At 42.5% G+C, this 12,028-nt stretch overlaps 1 protein-coding gene across 1 annotated transcript in view; it reads right to left on the bottom strand.

Annotated features, from left to right (window-relative positions):
- LOC142493314 (histone-arginine methyltransferase CARM1-like) overlaps positions 1-12,028 on the bottom strand; it is a 140,345-nt gene that overhangs the window by 7,164 nt on the left and 121,153 nt on the right. Inside the window, exons 7-9 of the mRNA XM_075597101.1 lie at positions 10,498-10,588; positions 8,812-8,893; positions 3,941-4,026 (exon numbers count right to left, since the gene is read on the bottom strand). Coding sequence (XP_075453216.1) covers positions 3,941-4,026; positions 8,812-8,893; positions 10,498-10,588 — 259 coding nt within the window. The remainder of the gene's footprint in view (positions 1-3,940; positions 4,027-8,811; positions 8,894-10,497; positions 10,589-12,028) is intronic.

Below are 12,028 nucleotides of genomic sequence, written 5' to 3'. Positions count from 1 at the left end.
TTGGTCTTGTCTGCACTGTACTGCTCTTCTCTGCTCCTGGCTACACAAACTTTTGTTGGGAAGTCTGGTTGTACCCGGATGAAACGCGTAGGGTTTCTGTTGTACCCCGCGGATACTGCCTGCCTGGAGATCCTGTGAAGCTGGTGCCGAGTCCTTGCTTGTAAAAAGGTGTTGCGTCCCTCCCTGGTCTGGTCACATACTTCCCTCCACTGCCGCCATTATCGAGTCTCTACCACTCGCAACAGCAGACACTGGATACGGAGGACACGGAGGATACCTGTGACGTCAGATGCCATCTCCGAATGCGGAAGTGAGAGCCTGGGGAAGACAAGCCACCCTATCTACCCTACAGCATATCGGCACCTAAACTACAGGACCCAGAGTGGTCAATCTGCTTGTTTTTATTTGTGAGCATGTGAGTGCATCTGGCTCTAGAATTGTTTTATTAAATTGTGTTACGCTATATTTCTCTTTTCTTCTCTTTTATATTCTGGAATCCCAACATCCACCATCCCTTTGATTCCTGCCTGAACATCTAATACACCTAAGAGGAGTTCTTGCGCTTTTTGTGTTCCCCCAATGGTGGTGACTTGACCTGTCAATCAGGCCAGTCATCAATGCGCACAGCACAGGTGCCAGGGGGGACATTTAGGTCATCAGGGTGGTTTTCCCTATAGGACACATAATAACTGCCTAATAACACAGTATGTTGCTCCTCTCTGAAACACACTTTACTTTTTATGTAAAAAGACTTGTGGCAAGAAAGGATCCGGGTCCCTTTAAATCTCAATGTTCCAGACCATGTTTCCTGGATGTATATGATGCTTGCAGCTGATATTTCCCTGAAAACAGCCTATGCGCCCTGTAAAACCTGGTATTCTGGAATAATTGGGTTTAGAATGACCAGGACTCTACTCTGCCACAGGACCCAATAGTCATTTTCTTTTCTATTATATATAGGTACCACACAAACATACCTGTCCATTTGTACCAAATTCTCTATTGTAGCTACGTATGGTACAAGGCTTACCTTTCTATTACTCTAGCTCTCCATCTTGCCTCTTGAACTATTCCTTCCCACCTTTAGACTATTCCTTTTACACCAAGTCTCATTTTCAGCATGCTGTAGAAACGTAGCTGCCATGGAACACTCTCCCTTTTTTTGCATGTTTACTTGGCTGTTTCGTCTAATTAAAAAATCCTAAGCATGATGTTAGCAGTTTAGGAAACATCTTGGGTATTTGCAGGTTTTTAAAAAAAGTTTTTATGAAGGAAATGGCTAGGGTTGCCAGATGGCTTCTCTAAAAATACTGGGAACAATGGTGAATGGAGAGAGGCGCTTGAGACACACATGCTCTTTCGCGCGCATACACGCTCTTGCTCCATGCGTTTTTTCCCTCTCCTTGGCCCCACGCCAAGGCTCCTGACGCCTCCTCCTTATTGGCTGCATTACCCAGCAGCAGACAATCAGGAAGAAGCTGCCCAGCCCCCTTGCAACAGTCCTGCTCTCTCCCTGCTCGGGGAAATCCCGCGGGTCCCCAAGCCAGGCAGGTGACTGTCCAGAGAGGTTAATACTGGACATCTACATGTCCAGTATTACCTCTAATTTTTTACTGGAAAGTGTCCAAATACAGGACGGTCCGGTTCAATACTGGACACCAGGCAACCCTAGAAATGGCACAGTTCGCCTAAAACGTGACCCTGATATGCAAGGTCCCGTGATCAATGTGCTGGTCACAATGGTAATGTGACATATTTTTTTTTTAACAAAGAAAAACTAAAAACTTTTAGAAAAAAAGGCAAAAATCGGTGCCATCTTTTACATGAAACCTCCACCCCACCCCACTAAATGTTTGTGAAATTGCAAAAATATACGCAAAATGTATACAAAATGCACAACAATTTTTGAATACTTCATTATTAGGTGATACCTGTTTTATTTGGACTAGCAATTGATATAATAAGACAAGCTTTCTTCCAGTGTTCTACTCTCTTCCTCGACAATTTTTGCAAACTACATTGGGACCTGTTCACACATCTCTAATCCTGATCAACATCTGAATCCTCTTTTCAGGGAGGGTTGGAAGAAAAAGCCATGAAATCTCTTCACTTTCCACCAGATTGCATTGGGTTCGGGAAAGTAGAAAAAAAGGGCGTGTGTGTCGAGCACGCGTATTTTAAGTGAAACTTCTTTGTCTATTGTCACACCAATTGTATTTGTGATGGTGATGTTTTTAATTAAACATCCAAACACAATTTCAGTGACAAAACACAATGAAGTGTGACTTAGAATGCGCGTGCACGGCACTAATATATTTATTGTAACTGTGAATTCGCATGTGTGACCCTGTGTGTGTGTGTGTGCGCGACTCTGCGTGTGTGTGACTCTGCATGTGTGTGTAACTGTGTGTGTGTGACTGTGTGTGTGTCTCCGCACCGGTTTCTCGGGGGACGCGCCTCTTTCGCGCTCTCCCTGCCCGGTGTTCCCGGCTCCTCTCCTCCCCCTCGATCAGTGGTGCGCATGCGCCAAGGCCCGCGGCCATGCGCAGAGGCTCACGGCCGTTAGTGCGCGTGCCTGCTGGAAGAGGGGGGAGCGCCAATGTACTTGGTGGACAAGGGCGGTACTGCACATGCGTGGTGGGGCCTGCAAGCTCCTCTCCTGCGCATGTGTGATGGGCGCATGTGCGCGCGACCATTAGCAGCGTGACGTCACTTTTGTTATGGTTTTTCTTTACAAGACAGTGCCTTTTTCCCATGAAAGTCCTGTAGGCGCCAGCAAAAAAGTTTCACTTCACAAATTATATATGTATTTTTTCAGTGAATTATAAGATTATAAGCGCATCTATATCATAATAGGGAGAGTTGGCAAGAATGTAACAGATATTGATTAGAATGTTTTTTAAAATTTTTAATTTAAAGTAAAAATATTACTTTAAGCATTTCATTAATTCTTCTGTGTCTGAATTCCTATGCAAGAACACAGAAACGAATATAGTAAAAAGCACAAATAAATCTGAAAAGCAGATTTAACAAAAAGAACAACAATAAATAGCTGTAGAATGTTTTTTTCCCATGGAATCCTTTTCACTTACAACACTATAGGCTACTGTTCTCTATGTTTCTTTGCAAAATAAGATGATTTGTTTAGTTTCCTTCTAACTACACATTTTTATTATTTTATGTAGCACAAACAAGAGAACCTAGTAGTGTTCATGGCATAGACTAGTAGGACAGTTCATTTGAGAATGCCCTAGAGCAGGGGTGTTCAATGTTTTCTCCTTGCGCCCCCCTGCCTGCTCTCCTCCCCTGCTCCGGCGTCAAATGACGTCGCGGGGTCATGTGACGTCACGTTGCCGTGGCAACATGCATAACTTGATGCCTGGTTACTATGGTGACGCGTCGCCGAAGACCAGGCAGGAGAAGTTAGAGATGCTTCACGCGGTCCCCCGGCATTTAATTTAAATGCCTTGGAGGAGAGCGCAGGACCTCTGTAACTGCCCCACCCCCCACCCCCTGGAAAATCTTGCGCCCCCCAGTTTGCGCACCCTGTCCTAGTGAAGCACACAGAAATATAACAGCTAAAGTCTACACTAGTATGTATCAAAATATTATAATTATTAGCCCAAAATCATGCACATAAACAAATTAAGTACCAAAGCGATACGAAAAGTGTCAAATTGTTTGAGGGTAGGTTCACTATCCATGTCATTGATTTATATAAATATGATGCAAAATATAATATGTCAGAAAACATTTAGGATGTATGAACATGCAAACAGGAGACAGGAAAGTGGTGGGGTGCTTGTTTATGTTATGTTAGCACTCATTAGCAATGTGTGTTAGTCATAGCAGTTGTGTAGACTCTTACATTGACACTTTGATCATCAACCTGATTTTTATGGGGAATTACAATATTAGAAATGTACTGTATGCTACTAACCTGTGTAAATCTTCTTCTTTGCCATCAATAAAATTAACCGTGTATTTTACTGCTCGGGCCATCAGGATGCGTATGTCAAAAGTGTCCTAGGAAAAAACATATTGAAAGTGCATGTTGGTCACTTACCATTGGAAACAAAATGTATTTTATAAGTTATAATGAATAAAATAGTATTTATTTAATATGTAGCTCAAACCAAATGTGTCCTTAGTTAGAGACTTAGCTATATTTGAACACCTTCCTCCACCATAAACTGTTCTCGACTTCGCTCTTTATTGTGTTTATTTTGTTATTATTATTATGATTGTTGAAGAAACTATGCTTTCTACTGCACAGCGTTAATATCTCAAACCTCCAGGTGGAGGGTACGACACAACAAAGTCCCCAAATCGGATGCACTCGACACACCTATATATCAGTGACTGAGTGTGTATTACTATAGGAGTCCATAATGGTATAGTATATATTCGTATAGAAGGGTACTGAGGGCAGGAGATAGGTGAAGGAATGACCCTCTGGAAGCAATTACCCTGAAACGTTACAGAAGGTGGATGATTATTAGGTGTAAAAACAATTTTATTAGCACTCAACACAATAAAATAAGAGGGGTATATAGAACAAGCACAGTGAACCTGCAGCAATCTAATAGTGAATCCGTAATTTAGTTACGGAGCAGATGGCAGTCATTGGCAAACGTTGCCTGACAAGGAGCGGCTCAGTGAGTAAAGACTGGCACTGAGTTTGAAGCAGGGGAACCTGGTTTAATTCCCGGTGTCGGCCCTTGTGACCTTGGGCAAATCACTTTATCTCCCTGTGCCTCAGGCACCAAAAACATAGAGTGTAAGCTCCACGGGCAGGGACCTGTGCCTGCAAAATGTCTCTGTAAAGCGCTACGTAAAACTAGCAGTGCTATACAAGAACATGATATTATTAATATTAATAATTATTTGGTATGTGTCTGTGTGCTGACTCCAATCAATTGAGAGAGAATTGATAATATAATTAACTATTTGGTATGTCTGAGTTGATTAGGCAAACTCCTCCCTTAAGTGTTAGTCAAATGCATGTGATTATGGTACTTAAGTCAGTGAAACTTGGCTGTGAGCCATATGGCTGTGTAACATCAATAGAGTCACAATGTAAGTGTCATATCTAAAGTGTCTACAAGAGTTAATTTTGGAGTTGAATTTGGAGGTGAAGTTTGGAGGAAGATCTGGACTCTGCATTACAACGTTGCCCCTGTGAGACATTCACTTTTAACATCTGTGATTATTTGTTCACTTTTATTCTCCATAACCTGTGAAGTCTCTCCTCCTGCAGCTCACTATGCCCTCCCTATTGCTTTTTCTGTTTACTGTTTTCTCACTCCTTTGTGAAAGTCTCTGTCTTCTCCAACATCCCCACTCCCCACTACACCATTATTTATACACCTCTCTCCCAACAACTTCTATACCCCGCAACAAAAAACACCCACACAAATCCTCTATTCACACCCTCTATCTACTCCTTTCCACTGCTGGGGATCGCCCCCATAGCCTGAAGCCAGACATACACACCTGATCTCACTCATGCCTCCCTGCCATCTCTTCCCCTGTAAATGGTGTTAACCTTTTAATTTAATACTGACCAGCCTTAAATCTCACCCCACAAATCAAGTATCCTAATAGCCTGCACTCATGGCTATTGTCCCACACTCAGTCACTCCTACCACCCATTGTGACAAAGCACTGCCATCTACAGCACTTACTCCCTCACCTACTGTCTCTGTAAGTTTCCCATTAAACCTCTTAGATTGTAAGCTCTTCGGGGCAGGGATTTCCTTTCCTATTGTCTGATTTTGCTGCATTTATTGTATAATTATAATTCCCTGTACTGTATTCTTTGTGAAGCGCTGAGTACATTTTTGGCGCTATATAAATAAAGACATACAATACAATAATATAGAATGATAGATGTCTCTAGTTTGAACCTGTCGTAGGTCTTGATAAGTTGGCAGTTTCTGTGCCAGAAATAACAACCAGCCCGCTTGGTTGAGGGTCGGTGGTGTGTGAAAATATCTGAACCGATAGTGACAGGCTTAGTGTGTCGTGTTGATCGTAAGTCCAAGAGCCTGCGGCCTAAATATGTGCAGTGTGTAACAGGATAATTACTCTATGTCCAATAAGTAGTTGGGTTACAGGCCCCTGCAGATAATAATAACCCTCACTGTACAACTGTAAATCCCTATGCTTATCAATGTCTGTAATGCCCAGTCTAATACAGCGTCTAATTAGCAATTATAGCATAGGAGATCAGCAGCATGGGTAATATTTGTTGGTGAAAGCTGTGTGTCACTAGGGCCAAATTCCCTGTAGGTAAATCCCACCCACTGCTGTTTAAGTTGAGTTGATCCCAATAATAAGGGGTATCAGGGGAGGGACTAATAACAGGGAAACTCACATGCTATATAGCTTACTTCCCAGTCTAAGGCTGTGGCCAGGGTGATGCTGAACAGGCGCGCGTGCTGACACTCATTGCTACAATGTGTTTGTCCAGCCTGAGCGCATGTGCCCGTGAGCGCACGGCGCTCAGCTGCTTGCAGAGACAAGTACATTTGTAGCTGGCGCGTCACGTGAGCAGTTCGCACAATGAGGGCGAACAAGCTCCGTGATGTGTGCCCCCTACGCACGCAACCAGCAGGACACAAATCTCCCGAGCAAAATGAGCGCCGAGCTCGTGCACCAGCGAGCTCTCATTCACCCTGGCCGCAGCCTAATACAGCCCCTATTTATCAATTATAGCATAGATAATAGCAGAATGGGTAATGTCTGTTGGTAAACGCTCCATGTCACTAGGGTGACACGGTCAAGTTCCCTGGAAGTAGATCCCATTCACTGCTACATGAACTTGGTAGATACCTATAATAAGGGGTGTGACTTTAAGAACAGAAATGCCCGGGCGCTACCTATGAATTGTTAAAAGGCGGATAAGGGTGTAATAAAGTAAAAAACCTTGATGGTGGACAAGGTTTTCCCTCTGGTTCTTTTCCTCCTGTGACTCTAAAGACCCCAAAGTAGGATCTACCCAGGATCCTTCAAAGGTAAGCAAAAAGAGAGAAGGGGATGGGGGAGCACTGGTGGAGTAAAAAAGTGATAAATATATAATGCAAAACGATTCAGGTGTGTGAGACTCTGAGAAGTGGATGGTGTGGATCTGAAATAATATAAACACTCACACGGCCTTGTGCAAATGCTTGCGCATCAAGGTGTCTTTTGCGTCCCGTGTCCCGCTCCCTACGGTGGCCGCAACAAGTCAAAAAGGTAGGGGGATTTTGAGCAACGCGTTTCGCCGTATCGGCTTCCTCAGTTACAACTACGGAGCCTGAGGAAGCCGATACGGCGAAACGCGTTGCTCAAAATCCCCCTACCTTTTTGACTTGTTGCGGCCACCGTAGGGAGCGGGACACGGGAAGTGCAGAGCTCCACCCGGACGCGGAGGGAGTCACACTGCAGCCCCAAGAGCCCCGTTAAACATCCCCTAAAGACTGGCCTATTTTACCCCATCCTGACACCGCAGCTCACGAGTTGAGTGGGCGGTGAGTTTGTTATGGTATTTATTTGTTTTTTAAATAAAGTGTTTTGGCCTCAACATTCTGGGCTATTTAATTTCCACATCGCACTGGGAGAGAGAAAACACCATCAGAGGCTGACACAAGGCTTCATCCAGGGACGCCGGCCAGAGCAAACAAGATACCTATTCCAAGTGTGCACTCACACTTGGCCGTGTGAGTTATATTTTCATATATATATATATATATTTTTCCCCATTTCCTTACCCCTCACCACTCGTCACAGAGTATCAGCTGGCATTTTGGAGTAGAGAGATCCCGTTGGAGGTCAAGATACCTTCCCCCCTGAGTGCACCCACACATGCCCGTGTGAGTGTTTTATACATTTTGTATTTTGATTTCTACTCACTTGTGCTAATTCCTGTTTGTATCATTTTGTTATTTTGCTGTTCACATCCCCATGTATTTCTTCTGAGGGTGACACCACATGCAAGAAAAAGGAGAAGAACAAAACAGACGAGAGACATCACATCAAGAAAAGAATAGCCCTGATGAGAAACGGAGACTGAATCTACAAGGAAAAGAAGCAAGGACGCAAAAGACACCTTGATGTGCAAGCATTTGCACAAGGCCGTGTGAGTGTTTATATTATTTCAGATCCACACCATCCACTTCTCAGAGTCTCACACACCTGAATCGTTTTGCATTATATATTTATCACTTTTTTACTCCACCAGTGCTCCCCCATCCCCTTCTCTCTATAATAAGGGGTACCTGGGGAGGGTAGGGATGGATAACAAGGAGACCCTAATATTAACTAACAGATCCTTGTGGGTAATATGAACCCCCCGCCACACAAATTTGATAGTACCTATACTAGAGGGTAGGAAGGGGGGTGGGAAGGATGTATAACAAGGACACCCTAAGTACTAGGTAGCCAGAGACCATAGGTAAATGAATGATCCAAATGAAAGGAAGGAAAATTAGAGAAACTCCCCCCTTCCACAGCCGCACTACGAGTCAATAAGGCGCTGTATTTGTTCTACATACCCATCTTGTGTTGAGTACTAATACAATTGTTTTTACTCTTAATAATCATCCACCTTCTTTGCGTTTTGGGGTAATTGCTTCCAGAGGGTCATTCCTTCACCTAGGAACTGCTGCATTTATTAAAACCAAAAGAAACAGAAAAACGGGGAAGAGGAAATGCTGCTTTAATATTTCATTTATGTTTCAGAACAGCAGGTGGTCTACCAGTGTAAGTGAGGCATAGCACCATCACTGTCATGCTCGGGTAGGTCAAAGGGATATAAAGAGATCTTACTACAATGGGTTGTCTAAAGTACTCATCCACTGCCGCACTCCGCAAGCTGGAAAGATTGACCCCATTAAAGCACTGCTGGTACCTGAATATAACAGGACAGCAAAACATTGTGAATAAGCACAAAATTGAACAACCAAGACATAAATAATATTTAATTTAAATGCTGTAGTTACAAGCTCTAGTAGGTGTGTTGGTCCTGGATAAATGTGGATTCATTGTCGGCTGCGATATCTGTTAGGAATGCAACATGAGAGTTCTTCATAGATGCAATTATAGTGTACAGAGCTTTCAAAACCCCACAGGTTTCTACTTCACGTGTACTGTACTGTGAAGAAAACCGTACAGTTGTACCATATAGTGGAAGCACCTGTGAGGTGCTGAACCTCTGCATACTACAGTATATACTGCATGTAAATGAATCTATGAAGCATTCTTATGTTGGTCCCCTAAAATCACAACCTACAACAAATCTAATTTAAATGTTGTATTATCTGTGGGTGGGAATTGTTCTTGCTCTGCTAGGCATCTGTCAGGGATCTAGTCCAGCGGTGCGCAAACTGGGGGCGCGATATTTTTTTGGGGGGGGGGGGGGCGCAAGCGGTTGCAAAGGTCCTGCGCTCTTTCCCAAGGCATTTAAATTAAATGCCGGGGGACCGTGCGAGGCCTCTGCAACCTTTACTTACCAAGGTTCAGCCAGCTTCGGGATGCGTGACCATGGCAACGCGGCATCAAATTACACCGCGGGGTTATGTGATGTCACGGTTGCCTTGGTAACGCGGCGTCATTTCACGTGACTTCACACGACCCTGCGGTGTCACGCGAGGTAAGTGAGGGGGCGCGCAGGAACGGAGGGAGAAAGGCAGGGCGGGCGCAGCAAAATAAGTTTGCGCGCCCCTGATCTAGTCTACCCTTGTAACCCTGCTGCTCAGATTGTCTGTGGTACACCATTGTGCTGTGGTTCTGCACTTGCCAAGTATCCTGGAATTTAGTGAGACTGTGAAGAATGTTTCCACTTACACTCACTGGACAACACAATGTTCTAAATTGGAGTAAAATGTCCTTTATGTGCTTTCAACTGAGTTTAGTAATGGTCTGACATACACTGGATATTCATAGACGAAGGCATGACAAGGGAGAGAAAAGAAAGGAAGAGAGACCACCCGGCCTGATATTAAATAACAATGTCGCTTTATATGCAGAAAAATGTATACCGTGTTGTATGATGGAAAATTCTCAATAAAATCTGAGTTATATATATATATATATAGTACGATATCCATGTTTTCATTTTAGTAGCAGGAATAGTGAAAATGGCAGTCACTGGACCATAAGCATCCTCTCCTGTGGGTCGTGGGAGATTTCAAACCCCATTCTTCATTGTAATTTAAACACAATAAACACAAATTAATTTAGAAGAATTATTTATATACATATATACAGTGGTTGACAAATCACCAAAAAATCTACTCGCCACACAAAAAAATCTACTCGCCACCTAGTACCAAACGTGTGCTGCTTGGGCCAATATTTACTCGCCCGGGGGTTAAATCCACTCGCCCGGGGCGAGCAAATGTATAGGTTTGTCGAACACTGCATATATATATATATATATATATATATATATATATATATATATATATATATATATAACACGTTATTATAATTTCAACAGCTTTCCGTTATTACCAGAAATTTGCCCTGGAATAATGTTCCATGTACAGCTGCTCATCAGAAAAGGGTGCCAGGTGAATATCGCTAAAGGCTGGAAACATCATGCCTGAAAGAGAACGGGATCTATTAATGCATGTTTCCAAGGCTATAAGAATCACAACATCCTAGACGTGATTCACCTGGATATGATTAGTTCACAAATCTGTCAAAATTCACTGGTTTAAAATGGCAAATTTCATCAAAAACATTTGCTGGGTTAGGTGGCCAAAATATGCAAGGTACAGTGACCACTGTGAAAAGTCACATGACCATGAATATAAGGTAATAAGGTAAAGCAGCACCTGTCAACATAGCGACAGTACCGTCCCCTCCAGGTGAAACAGAATGGCGGTGATGTCATCATCCGTTTCAGCTTCCTATTGGCTCGTATAATGCAGGGCTTTTTAACGCAAGTTCTGGTGACATAGCGTTCCCAGTTTGTATCTCAGGACCCAGAGGATCCCCGAAGCTGAAATTAATGTAATTCAGCTCTGGGGAACCTCTGCTTCCCGTTTATTGGGAAAAAGGCAATAGGGGGAAAGAACTGCTCCGTAATGTTAAATCTGGTCAAAATTGTAACATTTCCCAATTTTTTAGAGAAATTTCAGCCCACATTTCGACATTTAGCTCATTTCAGAGCAACTGCAGCTCGTGTGAAAATGTAGCAAAAATGGTGAATTGCCCACATTCGCATATCTCTTGATATGATAATTTATGAAAATCTTGCGGATTAACTTTCTTGCAAATCATTATGCTGGGATTTGAACCAGCTTCTCTGCCTTCAAAGGCTAGGACATTAACACTAAACTAGTCTCTAGGACCCCTATTTAATATAGTGAGACACAAGGTAATTAACAGTTAACAATATAGTAAACCACTAAAGATAACCCTTCGCTCAATCCCAAAGCCGCCTTTTAATTTTATGCATAGATAAAATACTACAGTGCAAAGGGATAATATTTACTAGGTCAATAATTTTGTATGTAAGGCAAGGTCCTCACATAAGGATCCCTATGAATTGCACTCAAAGTACATAGGTATAATGTTATATATAGTTGATTTGATAATCAAGAAATACAAATATTCCTATAGAGAATGTATGTAATACATCCCTCATATGTACCACTAACAATGTATTTTTGAAAACAATAAAGTTTTATTATTCATTAACAACGACGCTTTGTGACATTATATACAGTGTGATTTAAAATCTCCGTTATTGAGGCAGCACATTACTACTAACCTATGGTGAGTATAGTATCCAAACTTATTGGATTGGTATAGCAGTATTATTTGTATCCGATATTAGGTATAGCTGGTACCTACAATGGTAGGTTAGGTCTGATTTGTATTTAATTCCCTCTTATAGGATCAATCATATATAGGCTGATGTTGAGATAATTCTCCTCTATATAGGTTAATACCTCTATAGGTATACTGTATATACCTAAAAAGGCATAGATTCTCTGTTGTCAATTATAGCCTGCTAATACAAAAAATGCAAGGT

This window comes from Ascaphus truei, chromosome 1 (assembly GCF_040206685.1).
Source record: "Ascaphus truei isolate aAscTru1 chromosome 1, aAscTru1.hap1, whole genome shotgun sequence".
Taxonomy (NCBI): Eukaryota; Metazoa; Chordata; class Amphibia; order Anura; family Ascaphidae; genus Ascaphus; species Ascaphus truei.
This window is presented reverse-complemented; position numbering and strand designations above follow the sequence as displayed.